Source organism: Leopardus geoffroyi, chromosome B4 (assembly GCF_018350155.1).
Source record: "Leopardus geoffroyi isolate Oge1 chromosome B4, O.geoffroyi_Oge1_pat1.0, whole genome shotgun sequence".
NCBI classification, from domain to species: Eukaryota; Metazoa; Chordata; class Mammalia; order Carnivora; family Felidae; genus Leopardus; species Leopardus geoffroyi.
This window is the reverse complement of record NC_059341.1, coordinates 79,780,017-79,802,194: the sequence shown is the minus strand read 5'-3', so window position 1 is coordinate 79,802,194 and position 22,178 is coordinate 79,780,017. Positions and strand designations below refer to the sequence as shown.

At 52.7% G+C, this 22,178-nt stretch overlaps 1 protein-coding gene across 1 annotated transcript; it reads left to right on the top strand.

Moving 5' to 3' along the window:
* Window positions 1–9,379: 9,379 nt before the first annotated feature.
* On the top strand, window positions 9,380–17,273 carry KRT8 (keratin 8). Its single transcript, XM_045463118.1, has 9 exons — window positions 9,380–9,818; window positions 12,539–12,747; window positions 13,363–13,423; window positions 13,865–13,960; window positions 14,592–14,756; window positions 15,033–15,158; window positions 16,126–16,346; window positions 16,485–16,543; window positions 16,849–17,273. The coding sequence occupies exons 1-9, from the start codon at window positions 9,477–9,479 to the stop codon at window positions 17,037–17,039; spliced, it is 1,470 nt and encodes a 489-aa protein (XP_045319074.1). The 5' UTR covers window positions 9,380–9,476; the 3' UTR covers window positions 17,040–17,273.
* The last annotated feature ends 4,905 nt before the right edge of the window (window positions 17,274–22,178 follow it).

Here is a 22,178-nt window from a genome sequence, read left to right as displayed (position 1 = left end):
TATAGATTGGGGTTGTGTGTGCATAGGTGGGGGTGGACATGTGAGGGATTGTTTGTTCTGGCAGAGCACCTGCCTCCTGTGGGTCCTGAGGGCAGGAGTCCAGCTTTGTGTCTCTATATACCCAGGGAGAACCCAGCGGCTGCTCAGAAAACCCCTGTTTATCATCAGTAGCCTCCACCCTTCAGAGAAAACCCTCATTGTTTTTAGACTGAGGCCAAATTGCTTGGAACCCTTGAGTGACATATGGAATCATAAAACGTGATGTTCTTGAGTAAGTCAGAAATATCCGAGGCTGTTTGGACCAACTCCTAATATCAGAGGAGGTAACTGAGACTCAGGGTGTGTGACTCCTTGTTTCTTACTTCCTTTTAACCCAGAGGGTAGGGACAGGGGTGGGCAAGGCTGGCATTGGGGCAGCTCACTTTTAAAAAAATTGTTTTTAATCTTTATTTATTTGTGTGTGTGTGTGTGTGTGAGAGAGAGAGAGAGAGAGAGAGAGAGAGAGAAAGTGGGGGAGCAACAGAGAGAGAAGGAGACACAGCAGAATCCAAAGCAGGCTCCAGGCTCTGAGCTGTCAGCACAGAGCCTGACGTGCGGCTCGAACTCATGATCCGTGAGTTCATGACCTGAGCCGGAGTTGGACGCTCAACGGATTGAACCACCCGGGCGCCCCTGGGGCAGCTTACTTTTTTTGTTTACAGAATTTTTAATGTTTTTATTTATTTTTGAGACAGAGAGAGACAGAGCATGAGCAGGGGAGGGGCAGAGAGGGGGAGACACAGAATCCAAAGCGGGCTCCAGGCTCTGAGCTGTCAGCACGGAGCCCGACGCAGGGCTCGAACTCACAGAGTGTGAGCTCATGACCTGAGCTGAAGTCGGACGCCCAACCAACTGAGCCACCCAGACGCCCCATGGGGCAGCTCACTTTTAAGGAGACCCCTCCTCAGTCCTGCCTCTCCATGGGCTATGGTTGCTTTTACGGTGGGTGATTAACCTCTGGCTGTGCGTAGATACCGGGGTATTAGATACCGGGGTGTTTATGACTTCCCTTGATGGGTGCCCTTGATCCCTGAGCCTTCTCTGTAGGGAGGGCTGTGCTTTAGCTGTCTGCATCCTGTTCCTCCTTCAGCTCCTCACCTCCCTAGAACAGACTGGTGTCCCCAAGCCAGAGTGTCCCAGCCACCATGCCAGAAATGGGCTATTACCGTGTGATGTATTGGGCCCCTCAGCCCTCTGAATGTCTGAGTCAGGCCTGACCACATCTGGTCTCAGGCTGACCCTTCTGTTCACCCCAACCTGCCATACACAGATGACCATTTCTTATATACCATGATCCACAACTGTGGAAAAGGTTAGGGAAAGCCTAAGCAGTGGTCGTATCCCTGAATGAGGTGGAGACCCAAAGAGCACCTCTCAGAGGCGTAGGCTTCGCGCGAGACTTTTCAGGACCCCGCTGGTGCTGTGCCATTGGCTTTTCTGTAACCGGTGTGGAAGGCTCACTGCTCCTGTGTAACACAAGCAACAGAGGAGCACTTCTCTTCACCCGGGGGCAGGGAGGGTGCCTTGGGCTACACGTTAGTGTGTGCCTGACCTGGGGCCATCTGCCGATACGGGGTATCTGGGATTCAAAGGTTCTTGTCCAACCCCCTTGTGTTATGGATGATCTCCTTTAGAAGCAGAGCCCGAGAATTTTCTGAGCAACTGGGGCCGGAGGGAGGGGGCTGGAAAATGGAGACTCGGAAGTTTTCATCCTAGACAAGAGTGACTTCAGGCAGCGTGGAAGTGAGGAAGCTCTTCTCCGCAGCTTTCGCCATCCTCCTTGCTGGACCCTGGGGCTCGTGGTGGCATCCTGTTCTCAGCCCTTTCTCTCAGGCTCTGCCCCCTGCTCTTTTGTACCCATGTAAGTATCATTATTAAAGTATTAGAGTGAGTGGCATTACGTGTCTCTCTGTCTCCCTCAACGTATAGTGAAGGCCGTTAGGGACCCTGCTCCCCCAGAGTCTTCCCAACACGTGCCCAGTGTTGAGCCAGCCACCAATGTACTGAGTCAGTGACCGAGGACTCCTAATGGTCACTTTGCAATAGAGATCTTCAAGATGCACTTTGCCTTGGCCAAAGGAGGCTCCCACGTGCACCTAACTGGTGCGAAAGGACCCCAAAAGCTATCTCCCCGGACTTTTCAGGTTGGTGCCTGATAGGCAAATGAATAGATGAAGGAATGAGAGGGTGAATAAAAGCAGGAGGGAATCGAGACTGTGGGTCCCTGCCCCAACTCCCCACCTTCCGGCTCAAGTTGCTAGGCAGGAAGTTCAGAACAATAGACCTCTGGATGAGAGCTCCGTTGTTGCCTGTTGCCTGGATAATTCTCAGGGCTGGAGGGTGGGGGTGGGCCTGGGGGCTGAGCCTCAGGTCCTGCTTTTTCTTTCCTCCCTCCTGCACTCCTGTCTGGTAACCTGAACACACTCTGGAGGAAAACTTTTTTCCTGCAGTGGAGCTACGGGGGTCCCCGTGTGACTCCTTCCGTAGGGCTCCTCCCCTCTCCCCTGGGAGGCATTCTCCAGGGACTCCCTGACTTCCACTTCCTGTCACTCAGGTCACCCACACTGTTGTCCTCACTGCCACGAGTGGGCCCCTTTCAGGCCTTCTTTTAGTCTCTGTTTCCTTGGCCAGTGCCGTGGAATGCCAGGCTCTGGGGACCAGCCCCTCTGTTTCCCTTCTTGAGGAACAGGCATATTATCCTTTGTAAGTAGGGATTCTGCAGTGATCTGGGTTGGGGCTTTGGCCTTTTTTTTTTTTTAATTTTTTTAATGTTTATTTATTTTTGAGAGAGAGACAGAGAGGGACAGAGCGTGAGAGGCGGAGGGGCAGAGAGAGAAGGAGTCACAGAATCCGAAGCAGGCTCCAGGCCCTGAGCTGTCAGCAGAGAGCCCGACGCGGAGTTCGAACTCACGGACCGCGAGATCATGACCCGATCTGAAGTCAGACGCTCAACCGACTGAGCCACCCAGCCATCCTGGGGGCATTGGCCTATTTTCTCTGGGGAGAGAAGAGTGTGTTCCTGAAGTCTGGATGGTGCAACCAGACCTAAAGTCTTGTGTTCGACCTTGGATGAATGGAGGAAGCTTTCAACAAAACCAGATGGATTGCAGCCTGGATGATTTGGGTGTGCAGGCTCCAGACAGAACCTAAGTGAAGGGGAAGGACTCCAAGTGGCTCCCTCCCACCTCGGCTTGCTGGCTCACCCGATGGATGGCGTCTTCCAGTATGATATGTGCGGAGATCAAGGTGTGAGGAGGTTAAGGTGGGCGGGAGACCTCATCATCTCCAGGCTGTTGGGTGGAGGACTGCAAAATGATTGGTCCCAAGATGGGCCACTTTGGCATGTGGATTCTTTTGAGCTGAGGATAATCAAGGCCCACAAGACTCAGAAAGAAACTTTGATGTTCCCCCTAGCTGCCTAAAGGATTTAGATAGAGGACCTCTGTTCCAGGAAGGGAGCTATCACCACAGATTACAGAATAATATGAACTAGAGGTGGTAGACATGAGAAATTCAGCAAAGTCTGTTAAAATTCCTCTCTGTGTCCCATTGTTTCCTCATGGCCCAGCCTACATTTGTTTACCAAACATTTACTCTTTTCCACCTTCCTGTGAATTGCTTTCCTTTCCCTTGAAGTGCCAGACCCTATAGCCTTGTCCTTAGCTCAGGATGACATATACCCCTAATTTTGCCCAACTGTCTCTGGAATCTCTCATGTTTATGAGGATTCCTCATACATAATTAAATTTGATTTCTCCTGTTAAGCTGTCTCATGTCAGGTTCATTCTGAGACCAGTCAGAAGAATCTTGAAGTGTAAAGGGAAATTTTTCTCCTCGAACACGAGGTTGTGTGTCTTTTTCCTCTGCGATGAGGCTTATCTTGCTGTCTTTCTTCCCATACTTGTTCTAGTAACATATTTTTTAAAAATCTTTTTTTTTTTTAATTTTTTTTTTTTCAACATTTATTTATTTTTGGGACAGAGAGAGACAGAGCATGAACGGGGGAGGGGCAGAGAGAGAGGGAGACACAGAATCGGAAACAGGCTCCAGGCTCTGAGCCATCAGCCCAGAGCCCGACGCGGGGCTCGAACTCACGGACCGCGAGATCGTGACCTGGCTGAAGTCGGACGCTTAACCGACTGCGCCACCCAGGCGCCCCTAAAAATCTTAAACAATAATTCTTTTTAAATTCTTTTTTTTTTTTTTTTAATTTTTTTTTTCAATGTTTATTTATTTTTGGGACAGAGAGAGACAGAGCATGAAAGGGGCAGGGGCAGAGAGAGAGGGAGACACAGAATCAGAAACAGGCTCCAGGCTCCGAGCCATCAGCCCAGAGCCCGACGCGGGGCTCGAACTCCCGGACCGCGAGATCGTGACCTGGCTGAAGTCGGACGCCCAACCGACTGCGCCACCCAGGCGCCCCAACAATAATTCTTTTTAATGTTTACTTATTTTCGAGAGAGAGACAGAGTGTGAGTAGGGGAGAGGCAGAGAGAGAGAGGGAAACAGAATCTGAAGCAGGTTCCAGGCTCTGACCTGGAACCCGACGTGGGGCTCGAACTCACAAACTGTGAGATCATGACCTGAGCTGAAGTCAGATGCTCAACCGACTGAGCCACCCAGGCGTCCTTAAAAAAATCTTTTTTAATGTTTGGTTTAATTTTGAGAGAGAGTGTGTGAGTGGGGGAGGGGGGAGGGGGGGTGCCAGAGGGTACAAAGCAGGCTCTGCGCTGAAAGCAGTAATCCCGATGCCGGGCTCGAACCCACGAACTGCGAGATCATGACTTGAGCGAAAGTCCCAACTCACGAAACCGTGAGATCACGACCTGAGTGAAAGTCAGACGCTCAACCGACTGAGACACCCAGGCGTCCCCTAATGACTTCTAGTCACATCTCCTATCAGGATCAAAATTTCAGTTCAGAGAACATTCGTGGACGTCTAATCTTCTATGTGTAAAGCTCTATGGTGGTGGGATACGGATCAAAGGCTCTGAGCCTGGAGGATTTGCAAGTTCTAGTTCTAACCCTTACCTGACCTAGGAATTCTCCCTGAGCCTGGTGGGCAGCTGCTAAGCCAGCCTTTGTCTCAGTACTTCTCCGGAGAGGAGCTTGCTGTCTCTCTAGGCAGTCTATTCTCACTCTGGCTTTAATCATCAGAGCCGCCACTTATCACGAAGAAAAAGAGTCACCACTTAGTGAACATTGAACAATTTAGGCCTGAGGCCCACAGCACAAAAATCAACCATAAAATCCACTTTATTATTCATGATTTGGTTTACTGATGGGTGTTCCCGACATCTGTGGCTTCCCACTTAAACTAATTGTTCTTGCTGCCTACGAGCTAAACTCAGCTATGTTTATACCAACATTAAGATTTTAAGTTGCCCATCTTTTCGAGTGATTTCGGTGCTTTGGGAACACTGCCCTGGTTACTGACGGAGAGGCAGGGAACCTGCTGACCTTTGACATCTAAACAAAATCTTCCCTCCTGTCCCCTGATCCCTATGCTGGCCCACAAGTCTCTGCTTTATATATGTGGCTAATTTATGTTTTTGTGGCCCTTTTGGGTAACAGCTTTATTGACCTGTAATTCACACACCGTACAATCCAACCATTTAAAGTATACAATGCAATGGTTTTTAGCATTTTCATGAGCTTGTGCAACCATAACCGTAATCAAATTTAAAATATTTTCATCTCTCCCAAAATAATACCTTTGTTCTTTTTTTTCTTTAATGTTTATTTGTTTTTGAGAGAGAGAGAGAGAGAGAGAGTAAGCAGGGGAGGGGCAGAGAGAGAGGAAGACAGAATCTGAAGCAGGCTCCACGCCGTCAGTACAAAGCCCGATGTGGGGCTCGAACCCACAAACCTGGGAACTGTGAGATCATGACCTGAGCCAAAGCTGGACATTCCACCGACCGAGTCACCCAGGTGTCCCAAGAATACCTTTATTCTTTAGCAATCACCTCCACTCCCCCCCCCCCCCCCCAGGCTGGAGGTGGTCCAGCAACCATGAACCGATTTTCTGTCTGTACAGATTTTCCTGTTCTGGAGAATGCACGTAAATAGAATTATGCAGTATGTGGCCTTCTGTGATGGCTTCCTTCACTTAGCAGTGAAAGTGTTACCATATTGCAACATAGATCACGACTTCATTCCTTCTTAATGTGAATGATGTTCCATCATGCGGCTATATCACATTTTGCTTATCCATTCATTCATCAGTTGGTGGGCATTTGGGTTGTTTCTTTTTCGGCTATTACGAATAGTGCTGCTATGAATGCGGTGTCTTGTGTCTTCTCTCCTGATCACCGAGAGGAACTCTGTGCAGACCGTCTTTCCCGATGGTTTCGAGAGACGAGAGACGTGAGGGTAGCGACTACCCTGCCCACCCACCTCTGCCCCTCCCCCCCCCCCCCCTTCCTGACACAGCTGCCCATGGCTCAAGGCCTCCTGGGGTCTTTCGGCTATACCATCTGTCTCCTCTTTCCTCCTTCTGTTCTCTAGGAAAGGCAGTTTGGGGCAGAGTCATCTGGGTTGTCAGGGTCGGGCACAGTCAACGCTTTCCCTTTTGTTGGGCAGACCGCAGTGACCAGAGACAGCCTTATAAGGAGTTGGGCCCTGGGCTGCCCCAGGCTGGTTTTCTCTTCACTCACCACTTGGCCTTAGTCCCGGGGCCTTTCCCTTCTGCCTCCAACCCCAGAATCCCAGGCAGGGGCCCTTGGAGAGGGCAGCTCAGGCCTTCTTTTGCACTGAGGCTGGCTTGGGGCATCAGGGGAGGGGTTGGCTAGGGTCTCTGGGCAACAGGGAGCTGACAGATGAGATGCACATACTTCTAGCCTAGGATAGTTGTGTGCCGCCCCACAGCTTGAAAACCACAGGGCTCCTTGTAACCCCCTTTGTCCTCACCTTAAACAAAACGCACTTTAGGAACCAGAAAGCCAGGTGGGTGGAGGCAGAGGGGCTGAGATGTCAGGACTGGCTCTGGGTAGTTCTTTTGTGCTCAGGACTTCCTGTAGGATCCTTCCGCCGCCCCTCCCCACCCAAACATCCCCCCTCCTCCCCACCCACCCTGCCACCTCTGCCCCTAATCTGCCCTGGTCCACCTGACGACAGTTGTTGGGGAGGGGAAGAAGTGGGGAGCTGGTGTCCTCCCTCCCCAGGGCTGCCATACCTGTCTGACCAGCCCCTCCCTCTCTCTTTCCGGCTCAGCTCTCTGTCCCTGGTTTTGGCCATGGGCCCACATGCCCTCCCTTTGGTCTCTGGAAGGAGAAGCCTCTCTGCCTTGCTAGCGTGGGTGTTTGTTGCAGGGGTAGGGGGGCATGCATTCGATTCACTTTTTGGAAATCAAATCTTCTTTGAAGGGGCTGGGAGAGGGCCTGGTGCAAACAGGTACTCACTGGATTTCGCTGTGCTGGTCCAGCGCCTCAGGAGGTGGTGGGGAGAGTGGGGAGGAGAAAAGAGGGGAGGGGAGAAAGGAATGTGGTCCTTGTGTTCCCTCTGGGAGTCTCTGACTCATCTTTCTGGAAGGGACTTACGAGTGTGTACTTCTGTGTGTATCTGTGTGTGCGTTTGGTCTGAGTGGAGCTTTTCTGTGTGTTTTTCTTTTTGGATTTATCTCCGTCGCCAAAGAGGGGGCTGCTGGGTCTTTCTGTCCCTCTGGGTAGGGGTCTGTGTGTCTCTCCTGGAAGTCTGAGCGTGTCTACTGAAGGATGGGAAGGGTCCTGTATACCTGGCCTCCTGGCAGGTGGGGGCAGTCACTGTCACCCCTTTCCCTGGGGGGGGGGGGGCGGGTGCTGCTCAGCCGTCTCCTCCAAGGGACTCAGGTTTCTGGCATCAAGTTGGATGTCACCCAGTCCCCACCTCATGCCCTGCAGGAACTTTCCAAAAATCTAGCCCCAGTCATCACTTAATTGCAGCTGGAATCTCTGCCTCAGGGACCCAAACCTCTTGCCTTACACCTGCAGCCTGCCCCGCCCAGCCCGCCCAGGCCCCGGGGTGCCCTGCACAGCTCCCCATTCTCCAACCTTCTACAGGTGCGTGCTCTGCCCCAACCTGCTGTCCTGACTCATTCTGATAATGGGTTCAGGGAGACAGGTGCAGGGACTCCTCCATCTCCTCCGGCCTGAGAAGAGAAAGAGGGGCCAGGTGGCTACAGCTTGACTCACCATCAGTGCCCCCAACTCCACCCCACCCCACCCCACACCTTCCTGCCTCAGGATCCTGCCTCCCTTCCTGTGAATTACCCCCTGGGGGCTATGGGAATGACTCACTCTTCCAAGGAGCAATTCTAATGCAGCTTCCCTCTCTCCCGGGCTCCCCCATCTTTCCTTAGTCCTTATTTTTCATTCTCTGCGCCCTTTAGTAAGGCCTACAGTGTTCAGCCTGGCCCCGGGGAATCCTGGGATCTTGGGAGGAGAGGAAGGCACTAGGCCGTGTCCAGGAAAAGTGCTCTGTTGGATCTCACTTTATCTTGCACCTAGAGACCCAGAGGGAAGACAACCAGTGTGTATGCGTGTGTGTGTGTGTGTGTGTGTGTGTGCATTTATGCCACAATTATTTACCTAGCCCCTTTGGGCACTATAAAAAAAAGTAACTGAGGAGAAGGGGAGCCTGGGTGGCTCAGTCGGTTAAGCGTCCAACTTCAGCTCAGGTCATGATCTCAGGGCTCGTGGGTTCGAGCCTCACGTTGGGCTCTATGCTGACAGCTCAGATCCTGGAGCCTGCTTTGTATTCTATGTCTCCCTCTCTCCTGCCCCTCCCCCGCTCATGCTCTGTCTCTCAAAAATGAATAAATGTTAAAAAAATTAAAAAAAAAAAAAGCAACCAAGGAGATACCAGACAGTTGGTTGGCCTCAGGTTCAAGGATTTGGAACCTAGAGGGCCTGTCCTCCAGCCTGGGCAGAGTTTCATAATCACTCAACATGGGAGACAACATGAGGTGGTGTCTTTGGGGTGTTGGGGGTTCAGGGATCCCTTTCCTGCTATGCTTCTGAGTCCTTGCATTTATTTCTCCAAGGAGGGAAGGAGATGACGCCCAGAGTAGGACTGCAGCGGCTCGGTGACCCCAAGCAAGTCTCTTTGTTATGTGGGGCCCCTGCAAGGCAACCGTTCTCCCCAGTTTTACACTTCCGGAATCCTTCTTTTCTGAGCTTTTGGGGCAGTGCTAGAGTGGGCTCCTGGGTAGAAGCAGCTCTCTGCTGCCCCCACCTGAGTCCGGCCTGTAGGTGGCAGGTGTCGGGTTAGGCCCAGCCCCCTCAGGGCCTAGCCACTCAGGTACCAGGCTGATCCCCCTCCCCTTGGGCTGTGCTCTCTGTTATAAAGGGCCAACCCTGGGGAGCTCTTCCCACCATAGAAGCAGCTTCTCGGCTTCTTCTCGAACCGCAGGCAGGTTCAGCCTACTCGCCTCCACTCCAGCCTCCACACCGGCCTCCACCATGTCCATCAGGGTGACCCAGAAGTCCTACAAGGTGTCCTCCTCCGGCCCCCGGGGTTTCAGCAGCCTCTCCTTCACTAGTGCGCCTGGCTCCCGCATCAGCTCTGCCCTGTCCCGGGTGGGCAGCGGCAGCAGCTTCCGGGGTGGCCTGGGCAGCAGCATGAGTGTGGTTGGGGGCTATGGCAGGCCCGGCGGTATGGGGGCCATCACGGCTGTCTCAGTGAACCAGAGCCTGCTGAGCCCCCTTAAGTGGGAGGTGGACCCCAACATCCAGGCCGTGCGCACCCAGGAGAAGGAGCAGATCAAGACCCTCAACAACAGGTTTGCCTCCTTCATCGACAAGGTGAGGACTGCCCCCCCCCCCAGCTCCGCCCCCCGCGTGGCTGGCAGTGCCTGGGGCTTGCCAGGGGTCCCGACCGGTCTCTTGGTCACCCAGTCTGTGGGTACATCTCCAGCTCTCCACTGGCGACCTGTTGGGCGCCACCCACCCTGCAACACTCTCCCTTCCAGCGATGACTCAGTCCTCCTGTGCATTTTGGTTTGGGCTGGGGCAGCTGTGGGGAGAGGGTCCGGGCCGCTTCTGACTCTCAACCTTGAGGCTTCCTCCCTTCACACATCTCACCCCTACCCGAGTGCTGACCGGGCTATGAAGCTTTAGGCCTGGAAGAGCCTTAGCTGTTCAGTTGTGGGGTGGGACGGGAGGCCCCTCGTCCAGGTTCACCCTCTCCTTAGCCCTGCCCCTAGGGCTCCCCAAAGGTGCCCCTCTGCTTTTTTTTTTTTTTTTTAAATTTAAATAGGGTTCGATAGGATTCTGGAAGAAGGAAACGGGTGCCTTGACTCAACCAGGCAAATATTGATTGAGGCCTTTGTCGTCCCAGGGCCCCGGTGTGGGGGCACCGAGATGAGTCATCACCCGGCCCCTGCCCTGGGAACCCGCAGGGTGGGCGGGGTCGGGCGGGGCAGAGCCTCGGTCCCCCCCCCCCCCCCGTCTCCCCCCCCCCCCCCCGCCCCGCCCCGTGGGGTGAGGGGCTGAGGCCTTCCATCGTGGGGGAGCGCTCCCCTACTTGGGGAGCTCTTAGTTTCTGGGGGGTGGGGTCGGGGTGAGGGGACGCCAGGGCCTGGCTTCGGGAAAGCTCCATCCAGGATTCAAAGTCTGCGGGCGTTGGATACCTCGCCCAGGTTTCGTGTCCTGTTCAACCCCATAGTTTATGGCTTCAAATAAGGTGTCTGTCTGCCAACGCCCCTCTCCCCACTCGGCCCTTGGCCCCTTTCACTCTTCCCTACCCCGGCTCCGCCCCAACCTGGCTCCACTTTCCCGACGGCAGGCACCTGGCCGGGTTTTGCAGCCTGGATGTTTGCTGCCCCAGGGGCCCCGGTGGGGGTGGGGGTGGGGGGGAGTGCCTAGCGCGCTGGAGGATTGGGCCACTCCCTGCTGAGTGGCTCCTGGAGGCATTGTGGGAAGGGAAGGAGGCAAATCCTGGGGCAGAGTGACGCCCTTAGGAATTGGAATCCCCCAGGGAATTGGCACTCCCCTGTTTGTGGCCGGCTTGCTGCCCCCTTGGCCCAAAGCACCCTTGACTTTACTCCTTGACGGGGTTTTGTTAGCTTTGGGGTCCTCGCAAGTGAGTAGTTAGGCACCGGGCTCTGAGTCCGAGTTCCTGGATCACAGTTCTCTGCCCTTCCCTTTGATGGGGCTATTTTGCCAAATCCGATCTCCTCTATAAAATGGGCTTGATAATCCCTAAATCAAAGAGGTTTTGCCGATTCAAGCATATGATGTATGTAAAGAGCTTAGCAGTGCTTGGCCCATATTAAGCAGTCCAGTAAGGCTAAAGGTTAAAATCATGTACTCTTTATAATTTGGGGGCTGAATGACATGGGGAAGAAAGGATTTCTAGAGAAGAATTTGTTGGCTCTAGACCAGACCCTTAAATCCACCTTCTCTTTTAAGTCCCCTCAAGTTAAAGAACAGAAAAAGTGACGGCTTGGGGTTAAGAAAAACACATTCTTGTTTTTGGAACCAGTCTGTTATTCTTTCTTTTAAAAATTTCCTTTCTGGGGAGCTTGGCTGGCTCAGTCAGTGGAGTATGTGACTCATGATCTCGGAGTTGTGAGTTCAAGCCCCATGTTGGGTGTAGAGATTACTTAAAAAATAAAATCTTATAAAAAAAAAAATCCTTTTTGATATGCCCTAGTTTCTTCCTGAAATCTGGATCCCTTGAGCCCAAGGAACCCAGAAACTTTGTGTTTGGGGCAGGAGGAGAGGGCTGTGGATTCGGGGGTGGGGGTTAGTGGGAAGACCTCCGTGATGCTGGAGAATCACAAAGGGAGTGCGGTGGAGACGAGGGTGTTTGGTTTGCACATAGATCTGCCTGGTCTCTTGCCCCTTTCCCAACGCCCAGTGACATCTGCACAGAGATAGGCTCCTGAAAGGGCCCCCCCTGGGCTTCTCTAGGCTACCGCAGGGTGGGGGAGACCCAGGCTCAGAGAGAGTAAGCAACTGAATGTTGCTCGGCACAGGTTGGTAGCAGCATTTAGGCTAAAACCTGGGTCTTCTGGTCAGTGTTCTCCAGGCCGAAGAGCTCAAGTTTCTCTGTAATCTCTAGGAGTCCCTCAGAGCCACTCCCAATAATAATGATGATGACAGTAATATTTGATACGAGCCCTTGAATTTCCTTTTCAACCTTACATAAAGTATTAATCGAAACTTGGCTATTCTTGCTGATTTGTAATACACAGTCTAAGTAAAGAAGACCTATTCGTTCTACGAGTATCGTTTCAGCGTAACTCCCCTAGCTGATCCCTTTTGTCTGTGCACTTGCCTGTCATCCGCACTTGTCCCACCCCCGCACTAGAGGCACTGGCCCCCTAGTCCACTCACCGCCGTGCTGCTGTCTCTTTCAGGCCATTGCTGATTCTCCCAGAACAGCTAACCAGCTCTCTGGGTTCTGGAGACCCCACTGCCCGGGAAGCGGGTTAGAGGAAAGGACAGTGCTTGCTTACCCCCACATTGCACCTGATGGCCTGATGTGGACCTTCTCGCTCCCTCCTTCCCTCATGCAGGTGCGGCACCTGGAGCAGCAGAACAAGATTCTGGAGACCAAGTGGAACCTCCTGCAGCAGCAGAAAACCGCTCGCAGCAACATGGACAACATGTTCGAGAGTTACATCAACAACCTCCGACGGCAGCTGGACGCCCTGGGCCAGGAGAAGCTGAAGCTGGAGGTGGAGCTTGGCAACATGCAGGGCCTGGTGGAGGACTTCAAGAATAAGTGAGCTGCCCTCCCACCGCCCCCTACCGACTGAGGTCCTCCTGCCCTGCCTAAGACCCCAGGGCCCTCTGCTTGTTGGGCAGCACAGTCCTATGTAATTAGGGTGACCAGAGGCCCAGGCTTTCCAGGACAATCTAGGTTTATGCCCATTGTCCAGGCATAATTGTTAACAGCACCCACCCCCTTTCGATCTCAGAACTGTCCAGATTTGGACAACAAGGTATATGTTAATATTTACGTCGTAAACGTCAGATGGGAGAGGCCTCTGGTACGTACCTGCAGCCCTGGCCTCATTTTTTCCTTACCCTTGATTTCCAGCACACCCCAGAAAGTTCTGTCTGAGGTCTCCTGTCAATCCCCGCTGCTAACCCTCTTCATATGCCTAATCCAATGTACACACGTGGATTCAGAGAGGGGTTTCCTGCCACAGGCCTCCCCACTGGCTGATGATAGCCTGGGGTAGGGGTGGGGAAAGAGTTGACTGGTTGGGGCGGAAGCACCAGACCAGCCCTCGTGTCCTTCATGAACTGAGTTTCCTAGATATTGCCTCCCCAAATACTCAGGATAACCTCACCTTTGCCTTCACCCTCTGATTCTAATTCTGTTCCTCACCAGATACGAGGAGGAGATCAAAGAACGTGCAGACATGGAGAATGAATTTGTCCTCATCAAGAAGGTGAGGGAACACTCCTCCCCGACCAGACATGGGACGCGGGGCTTAGAGACTCGGATTAGGAGGTTTTCCGGGTCCTGTCCCTAAATGTGTCCAAGTAATGGGGCATTTGGGTGCCTCCCAGCCTAGAAAGATAGACAAGGACTGAGGGATACTTAGGTACATTGGGACAGAACTCTGAACATTGATGTTAGGACGTGGTTAAGAAAACGGAGGTCTGGCCATGGAAGGGCCTCTTCGTGGAGGAGGAGGAGGGCTGCAGAAACTGAGGTAAACGTGTTTGGGCTGGGGATACAGGTTGATGGGGCTGAGGCTGGAGAATCGGGCCATGGAGTGAGGTGGCAAAGTCAGTTGGCTAGAGGTTCTGTGTCTGGGCCATTGAGTGTCCCTGGTTGGGGTTGTGTGTGGACACTCAGCTCAGGCTGCCCCTCCCCTACCACCCAGGATGTGGACGAAGCTTACATGAACAAGGTAGAGCTGGAGTCCCGCTTGGAAGGGCTGACCGACGAGATCAACTTCTTAAGGCAGCTGTACGAAGAGGTATGTTCTTGGGGGCTGAGGACTGAGGGTCCCCCGCCCTGTCAGAGGCTCCTCCCAGCCCCCAGTGCATCAGCAGACAGCATATCACCAACGGAACGATTACAATTATTGACATAACCCAGCATGATGGTTCTATATGTTTTGCCCCCCCCTGCACGAGGGTGAGGGAGGCTTTATTACCCCATTTCGTAGGTGAGAAAACCGGCTCGGGAGTGAAGTATCTCGTCCAAGGTCTTCATACAGAGTGGTGACCCAGCTACACCTTGAACCTGCTCTGTCCCCAGAGCCTTTGTTCTGAATCTTTGGGCCTTCTAGAAAGCTCTTCAGGGGCTTACTATTGGTAGCTGAGTGTGGAAGGGCGCTGCTGCTCAGGTTACTCACCTGAAGCCAGGTTGCCTTATTAGCCTTATCTTCTTTCACCTGTACTTCCCCCCAGGTTTCAGGTCTTTGACATGTCTTCCTTCTTCAGGAACGTGGCCCTCTCCCCAGCTCTAACTCCACCTGCTTCTCTCCTCTGTTGCTGGCCTCCTTGTTTTGTCCCTAAAGAAGTCCTTTCTGCCAGAGGGGACTTCTTGGGTGCAGGCACAGGGCCTTACCCCCCCCCCCCCCCCACCCCACCTGGCCCCTACAGGAGATCCGTGAGCTGCAGTCCCAGATCTCGGACACGTCTGTGGTGCTGTCCATGGACAACAGCCGCTCCCTGGATCTGGATGGCATCATTGCCGAAGTCAAGGCCCAGTACGAGGAAATCGCCAACCGCAGCCGGGCTGAGGCTGAGACCATGTACCAGATCAAGGTGAAGAGTGGGGTCCCTAAGTTGGCCCTCCCCTCTGGCTGGTTCTGTGCCCTAGTACTTAAGGAGGGAGCAGGATTTCAAAGTTGACCTTGCCTGCTGTGAGCTGGGCCTGTTGAGTGGGTACTGTGGAGACAGGGATATACGTGTGCCTGGAGGTCTGGAAGAAGGCCGGCAGCGGTGTGTGCGTGCGTGTGTGTGTGTGTGTGTGTGTGTGGTGGGGCAGGGGTGAGGTGAGATGAGCAGGGCACTTGCCTCACTCCTGCCTCATACCTGCAGTACGAGGAGCTGCAGACATTGGCCGGGAAGCATGGGGATGACCTCCGTCGCACGAAGACGGAGATTTCCGAGATGAACCGGAACATTAACCGACTCCAGGCTGAGATTGAGGGCCTCAAAAACCAGGTATGGGCTGGGCTGGCGGTGGGAGAGGATCCCTGGACATGTGTGGGTGACAGCGAGCAATGCAGCAGGGAGTGAGGGGCCTGGGAAAGAATCCTAGACCGGACTTCCAGGTTCTCAGGCTGCTCCTGGGAGGCTGAAGGGTGCGGAAGAGGTTCCTGGGGCCGTCGCAGGGGCCAGAGGGGGTGCGACAGACAGGTTGGGGTCCAGAATGGATTCTCCCAAGCCTGCTTTATTTTATTGTCTTGTAAATCAGGGTGAGGTCAGGCTCTGCTGCTTTTAACACAGTCTGGATGGGGCGCCTGGGTGGCGCAGTCGGTTAAGCGTCCGACTTCAGCCAGGTCACGATCTCGTGGTCCGTGAGTTTGAGCCCCGCGTCGGGCTCTGGGCTGATGGCTCAGAGCCTGGAGCCTGTTTCCGATTCTGTGTCTCCCTCTCTCTCTGCCCCTCCCCCGTTCATGCTCTGTCTCTCTCTGTCCCCCAAAAAATAAATAAAACGTTGAAAAAGAAAAAACAAACAAACAAACAAACAAACAAACAAAAAAAAACACAGTCTGGAAAGCAGAGAGCTGGCCTAGTTAGGGCGGGGATGAGGCTTCATGGCGTCCCAGGTGAGAAGTTTGTTCAAGGGAGAGTCTGGGAACTGCTTGGATTTCCCTATTCTGGTTCCTTTTTTTTTTTTTTTTTTAAATTTATTTATTATAAGTAAACTCTGTACCCAACGTGGGGCTTGAACTCATGACCCTGGGATCAAGAGTCACATGCTCCACCACCGCCAGCCACTGCCCCGCCCCACTCTATTTGGGTTCCTGAAGCTCATTGGTAGCATTTTCTTGGTGCTAGGTGGAGTTGGTTAATCTAGGTCAGGGAGAGGCTCTGGTCCCTAAAAAAGGGAAAGGGAAGGTGGGTGCAGGGGGAGGAGATAACCAGGCTCTGCCCTGACCTGCTTACCTTCTCCCTGCCCCCACAGAGGGCTTCCCTGGAGGCCGCCGTAGCTGATGCCGAGCAGCGTGGGGAGCTGGCCGTGAAGGACGCCAATGCTAAGGTGGCCGAGCTGGAGGCCGCCCTGCAGCGGGCCAAGCAGGACATGGCCCGGCAGCTGCGGGAGTACCAGGAGCTCATGAACGTCAAGCTGGCTCTGGACATCGAGATCGCCACCTACCGCAAGCTGCTGGAGGGCGAGGAGAGCAGGTGGGTGTTGGGGTCTCTGAGCGGCCCTGGCGCCCCAGCCCTGGGACCTGGCATGGGGAGGGGTGGGAATTGAGTCCCGTGGTCCTGGAACAAGGGCCAGGAGTTGGGTCTGATGTTCCGTGTGTCCTCTGGGTCCAGGCTGGAGTCCGGGATGCAGAACATGAGTATCCACACTAAGACCTCCACCGGCTACTCAGGTGAGTGTCCTGGCCCTGGGGTGCAGGGCAGGAGGGTGGGGCCTTTTCAGCCAGCTCCTATACGTCTCCCTCTTGTACAGGTGAGGAAACTGGGGTGCAGTCAGATGTCTTGTCCAAGGTCACGTAACTAATTCAAAGCTCTGTCCTACCCTGCTCCTGGTTTCCCCCCAGTAATCCTAAAATAATGAAGCAGGGTGATTTCCCAGGCCTGCGGACTATGTAGGGAGTGACAGGGAACGGGGGACACGGAGGCTGATGTGTACATGGCCTTGTGCGCTCATGTGACGGCTTCTATCCCTGACCAGGTGGGCTGGTCTCAGCCTACGGGGGCCTCATGAGCCCTGGCCTCAGCTATGCCATGCAGTCTGGCTTCGGCTCTGGTGGGAGCTCTGCTTCCTCCAGCCGTGTCAGCTCCTCCAAGGCTGTGGTGGTGAAGAAGATCGAGACCCGTGATGGGAAGCTGGTGTCCGAGTCGTCTGACGTCCTGTCCAAGTGAACAACCACTGTGGTCTCTCCCAGCCTCCCCGCTCCAGTGGCTGCCATAGAGCCTGTGGGGGAAGGAGCTGTGCAGGGGAGCATCGGGAACGGGAGGCCCACCTAAGCCTCGCCCCAGTCCTCGGCCTACCCTTAGGGGGAGTCCACTGCCCTGGGTACCCCCTCTTGCCCCCAGCTAAAAGCCAATTCAAGAGTCTTTTCCCAAATAAAGCCTCAGATGGCTCTGCCAATCCCACTTGGCTGTGTGCAGCCCGTGTTAAGGGGTGGGATGGGGTGAGGTGGGGGAGAGGTGGTCGGGAGGCCTCTCTTGCGACTCAGAAGCTGGGGGGAGGGGGTCCTGGAAAGTAGGGCGCACCGGGGAGGAAAGTCTGGCCTTCTCTAGGCTGTTCCCAGAGAGACTTCTTTGCCGAAAGCCAGATGACGCCTTGCCCATTAACGTACTCTTAAATACCCGTTTCATTTTATCTGTGCAACAAACCCTTCGAGGCCAGCAGAGCAGGTTTTGGGTGGAATTATCAGGAGAGAGTTCAGTTTCCTTTCTATAGCATCACAGGACCCCTTGCACATAGGGCCAAGTAACTGGCCCAGCTAGAAAGAGGAGGCTCTGGCATTGGAACCCAGTTCAGTTCCCAAGCCTCTCCTCTTCCTCCTCAGCCAGGCACATGGCATTTTCTTGGTGGCCACAGATGTCTTTTTACCATCGTGATTCCTTTGCAGCTGAGGACCAAGGAGTCCTGGTTTTCCCATCCCTTCAGAAGCCCAGAGTCCATTTCTAGTAACTGGGTGTGTGTCACACCTGCAATTTCTAGAAGCCAAGATCGTATAGGACTTGGCATCGGTAAGTGGGCTCTTCCCTGTTCCACTCACGGTTGCACCCACCCTACAGTGGTCTTTGCCCCCCCCCCCCGCTTTCCACCCTTTTAAATGCACTTTTTATATTATAGATACAGCTGAGTATGCGAAGGGCGTGTGCGTTCTGTGTTTGCATGTGGAGGGTGTGCTGTGTGTATATGGGTGTGGATATATTCTGTGGAATGTGTAAAGGGGTTTGCCTGTTTTTGCTGAAATGCAGCCTCCAAGGTCTAGGGCAGGACCAGAGGTTTAGGACACAGCGAGGTGGGGCAGCGCATCCCTGGCCTGTGGTTTCACTGCCACGACCAGGGAGTTCTAGGCTGATATGTTGGCCCCCTAGACTAAGTGTGGACAGGCCCTTATTTACTTTCCGAAACACCAAGGGAGGATAAACAAGACAATATAGAAGTGTGGACAGCTGGCACTGGAAGTTCAAGTTCTGGTCCTGCTTGTGGGTCTCCAAGTTTCTGTCCCCAGACCTTGGTTTTCCAGCCTCTGGACTCTATCTTGCTACCTCCCTAGCCACCCACCTCAGTGAAGCTGCTTCCAGACTGATTCCCCTCATTCTACTGCCCCACCCCCTCCCGGGGCCAGGGTTCTGGACTCTGTTGCAATAAAGGACTTCCCTCTTCAATGATAAAACTAAGCACCATTATTTAGAACAGCATTGGGGGTGCCTGGGTGGCTCAGTCTGTTGAGTGACTTGGGCTCAGGTCATAACCTCATGGTTCGTGAGTTCGAGCTCTGCGCCGGGCTCTGTGCTGACAGCTCAGAGCCTGGAGCCTGCTTTGGATTCTGTGTCTCCCTCTCTCTCTGCCCCTCGCCCGCTCATGCTCTGTCTCTTTCTCCCTCTCAAAACTAAAGAAACGTAACCAAAAAATTTAGAACAGCATCATCTCTCTAATTATTGTGGCAGCAGCTTGAAGTAAGAAATTCATTTTTGTCGCAACTTGCAAATGTATATATGCAACGCTAACCAGCTTTCTGCTCCCAGAAAAGCTGGGACTTTTCCCAGCTGGGACTGGGAAAAGTCCCACAGTCCCACAGTCCCAGCTGGGACTGACTCCCAGGTCCCAGGAGGTGGCAGGGTAGTGTTAGAGCCCAGAGCAGGCCCACCACGAAGTGAAAGGGACCTCTTGCCCACTGAGGCCCCGAGTCAATATTTTCTATTGTGCACCCCCCAATCCTTCTTGAAGCTAGCCACCTGTCTTATTAGGCCCTGCCCCCCGGGACAGTGGGCATGCAGGGGGCAGCCAAGGGTCCCACCAGTAGCCTCCTAGAATTTCCTTCTACACCCCAGGTGTTTGTTTGTTCAGGGAAAGACAGAAAAGCTTCGGGGAGAATTCCTTTTCCCTCCCTCCCCCTCCTTCCTGTCCCAGTTGCTGTGTACTTACTATGTGATCAAGGTCACTCAGGAGATAACAAAATACCAGAGCTTAGACAAGGACACTGAGGAAGGATGGAAATTTCAATACCCACTTGAGGGCAGAGCTTGTCCATCACATTCCAGCCCTCCGAGGGGCCTGGGTATTAAAACCCCCATTTTATGCACAGACTTTGCATAAGGTTACCCTGTAAGTGATGGAAGTGATGTCTGATGCTTGGACCAGCGGGCGCTTTTTTGACGATACTCGATTTTTATCATATGTACGCGTGTCACGCGCAGCTAAAAAAATTTAAGCTTGTTTTTGTTTTTGAGTAGATCTAAAGGTCCCCCATACACAATTCTAAGTACAAACGGCCTCCTTCCTCACCAGCCACCCGGTTTCTCGCCCAGAGGGTAACTAACATGACCTGTTCCTTGTAATTCATCTCAGCTAGAGTTTATGTACATATTAATTCCTTAGGTACATACATATATACAGGTGTACTTTTCTTTCACAAAGGGTTTTACACTATATGTAGTATTGTATGTCGTGCTTTGACATTCAGTCAGTGCCTGTTCTTCCGTATCAGCATGCAAATTGTTGTCTTATGCTTTTTCAAAGCTGCATAATATTCCGCCTATGGATGCTATGTATGTATTAGTGTCAGGAAGTAAGTAAGTAAGCAAGCAAGCTCTATGCCCAATGTGGGGCTTGAACTCACGACTCTGAGATCAAGAGTTCCGTGCGCTACCGATCGAGCCAGCCAGGTGCCCCATATTACAAAAATTTTTTTAATTGAGTTTTTAATTTTAATTCCAGGATAAAGTCTCATATTTTATTTAACCAATCCTCAAATTGTGGGTCTTTTCAATCTTCTGCTATGACAGCAAAGTTGCAGTTAATGACCTTGGATACATGGCATACTGTACATGATGAGGGTATCTGAATAATTCCCGGAGTTGCTGAGTCAAAGTAAATGTACATTAAAAAATTTTTTTAAGCTTTTATTTTTAAGTAATCTCTACACCCAGCATGGGGCTTGAACTCACAACCTCAAGATCGAGAGTTGCATGCCCCACCGACTGAGCCAGCTAGGCACCCCTGTACGTTTAAATCTTCCATAGATATTAGAAAAGAAGCTTGTGTTCTTATAGGACTGAATTTTAGTTTTCTAGAAAATCTATGGGTATAGAAGGCCCATGTTTGACTATCCCAGGGAAATCAGACATTGCTCCTCAACTCTCACCCCTCCAGGAATAAAAGAATGAATCTTCCAAGCATTTGTGGGCCATTCTTCATACATTGTTGTTTCAAGGTTTGCCCCGCCCTCCAAAGGTGATCTGGGCTAAGATGGCCCGTGATCACCTTAGGTGATCTAAAGCAGGCTCAGGAGGAGGTCCGGACGGAACTAGGGTGCAAGGTGGTGGGAAGGGAGGAGGCCACTGGGAGAAGTACCCCGTGAGGAAGAGAAGAGGGGGCTGGAGATAAGCTGGCCAGTGGGCCAGCCACAGGCTGCTTCTTTGCATATCCTGGTCAGTGTTAGCTGCTTTGCCTATCCGGCACCCCTTCTCCTGTTCTGGTACAGAACAAACACTCCGCCCACCTGGCCACTCCCACTGTATCCCCCTTCTTTTCAGGAACTGTCCTTTCCAGCTCTAGCCTGTGGTTCTGGTGGGCCTGCCAATCACAGTACCTCTTCTCTGGGCCCACGGAGGGCTGGAGTCAGCCTGGCCAATCAGAGAACAAAGCCTTTGTTCCTTTTTTGCTGAAGTGTAACATAGATGTAATAAAGGGCAGAAAGGGCTTGATGGATTTCTGCTTATCTTCCCACGTACAACATAGAACATTTCTTGTATCATAGAAGATTTCCTTGGACTCCTTGCCAGAGTGCGCTTTTTTTCTTTTCTTTTTTTAATGTTTATTTATTTATTTTGGAGAGAGAGCACAAGCAGGGGAGGAGCAGAGAGAGAGGGAGACACAGAATCCAAAGCAGGCTTCAGACCCCGGGCTGCCAGCACAGAGCGGGACAGTGCGGGACTCGAACGCACGAACTGCGAGATCAAGACCTGAGCCGAAGTCGGACACTTAATCCACTGAGCCACCCAGGCGCCCCCAGAGTGCGCTTTTAAAAGTACAGATGAGGGGCGCCTGGGTGGCGCAGTCGGTTAAGCGTCCGACTTCAGCCAGGTCACGATCTCGCGGTCCGTGAGTTCGAGCCCCGCGTCGGGCTCTGGGCGATGGCTCAGAGCCTGGAGCCTGTTTCCAAATCTGTGTCTCCCTCTCTCTCTGCCCCTCCCCCGTTCATGCTCTCTCTCTGTCCCAAAAATAAATAAACGTTGAAAAAAAAAATTAAAAAAAAAAAAATAAAAAAATAAAAGTACAAATGAGGGGCACCTGGGTGGCTCAGTCAGTTGAGCATCTGACTTCAGCTCAGGTCGTGATCTCATGGCTCATGAGTTTGAGCCCCGCATCAGGTTCTGTGCTGACAGCTCAGAGCCTAAAGCTTCCTTCTGATTCTGTCTCTCTCTCTCTCTGCCCTTCCCCTCTAGGGTTCTGTCTCTCTCTTTCTCTCAAAAATAAATAAACGTTAAAAAAATTTTAAAAAAAGTACAAATGAAAAATAAAAGTACAGATCAGACTTGGTTACTCTCTTACTTAGAACCCTCTAATGTCGGGGTGCCTGGGTGGCTCAGTGGGTTAAGTGTCCAACTCTTGATCTCGGCTCAGGTCATGATCTCATGGTTCGTGGGATCGAGTCCTGCGTCAGGCTCTGTGCGGAGAGCGTGAAGCCTGCTTGGAATTCTTCTCTCTCTGCCTCTCTACGTGCACACACGCACTTATGTGTGTGCCTTTCTCTCTCTCTCTCTCTCTCTCTCCCTCAAAATAAATAAACATAAAAAAAAGAACTCCTTGAGGTCGAC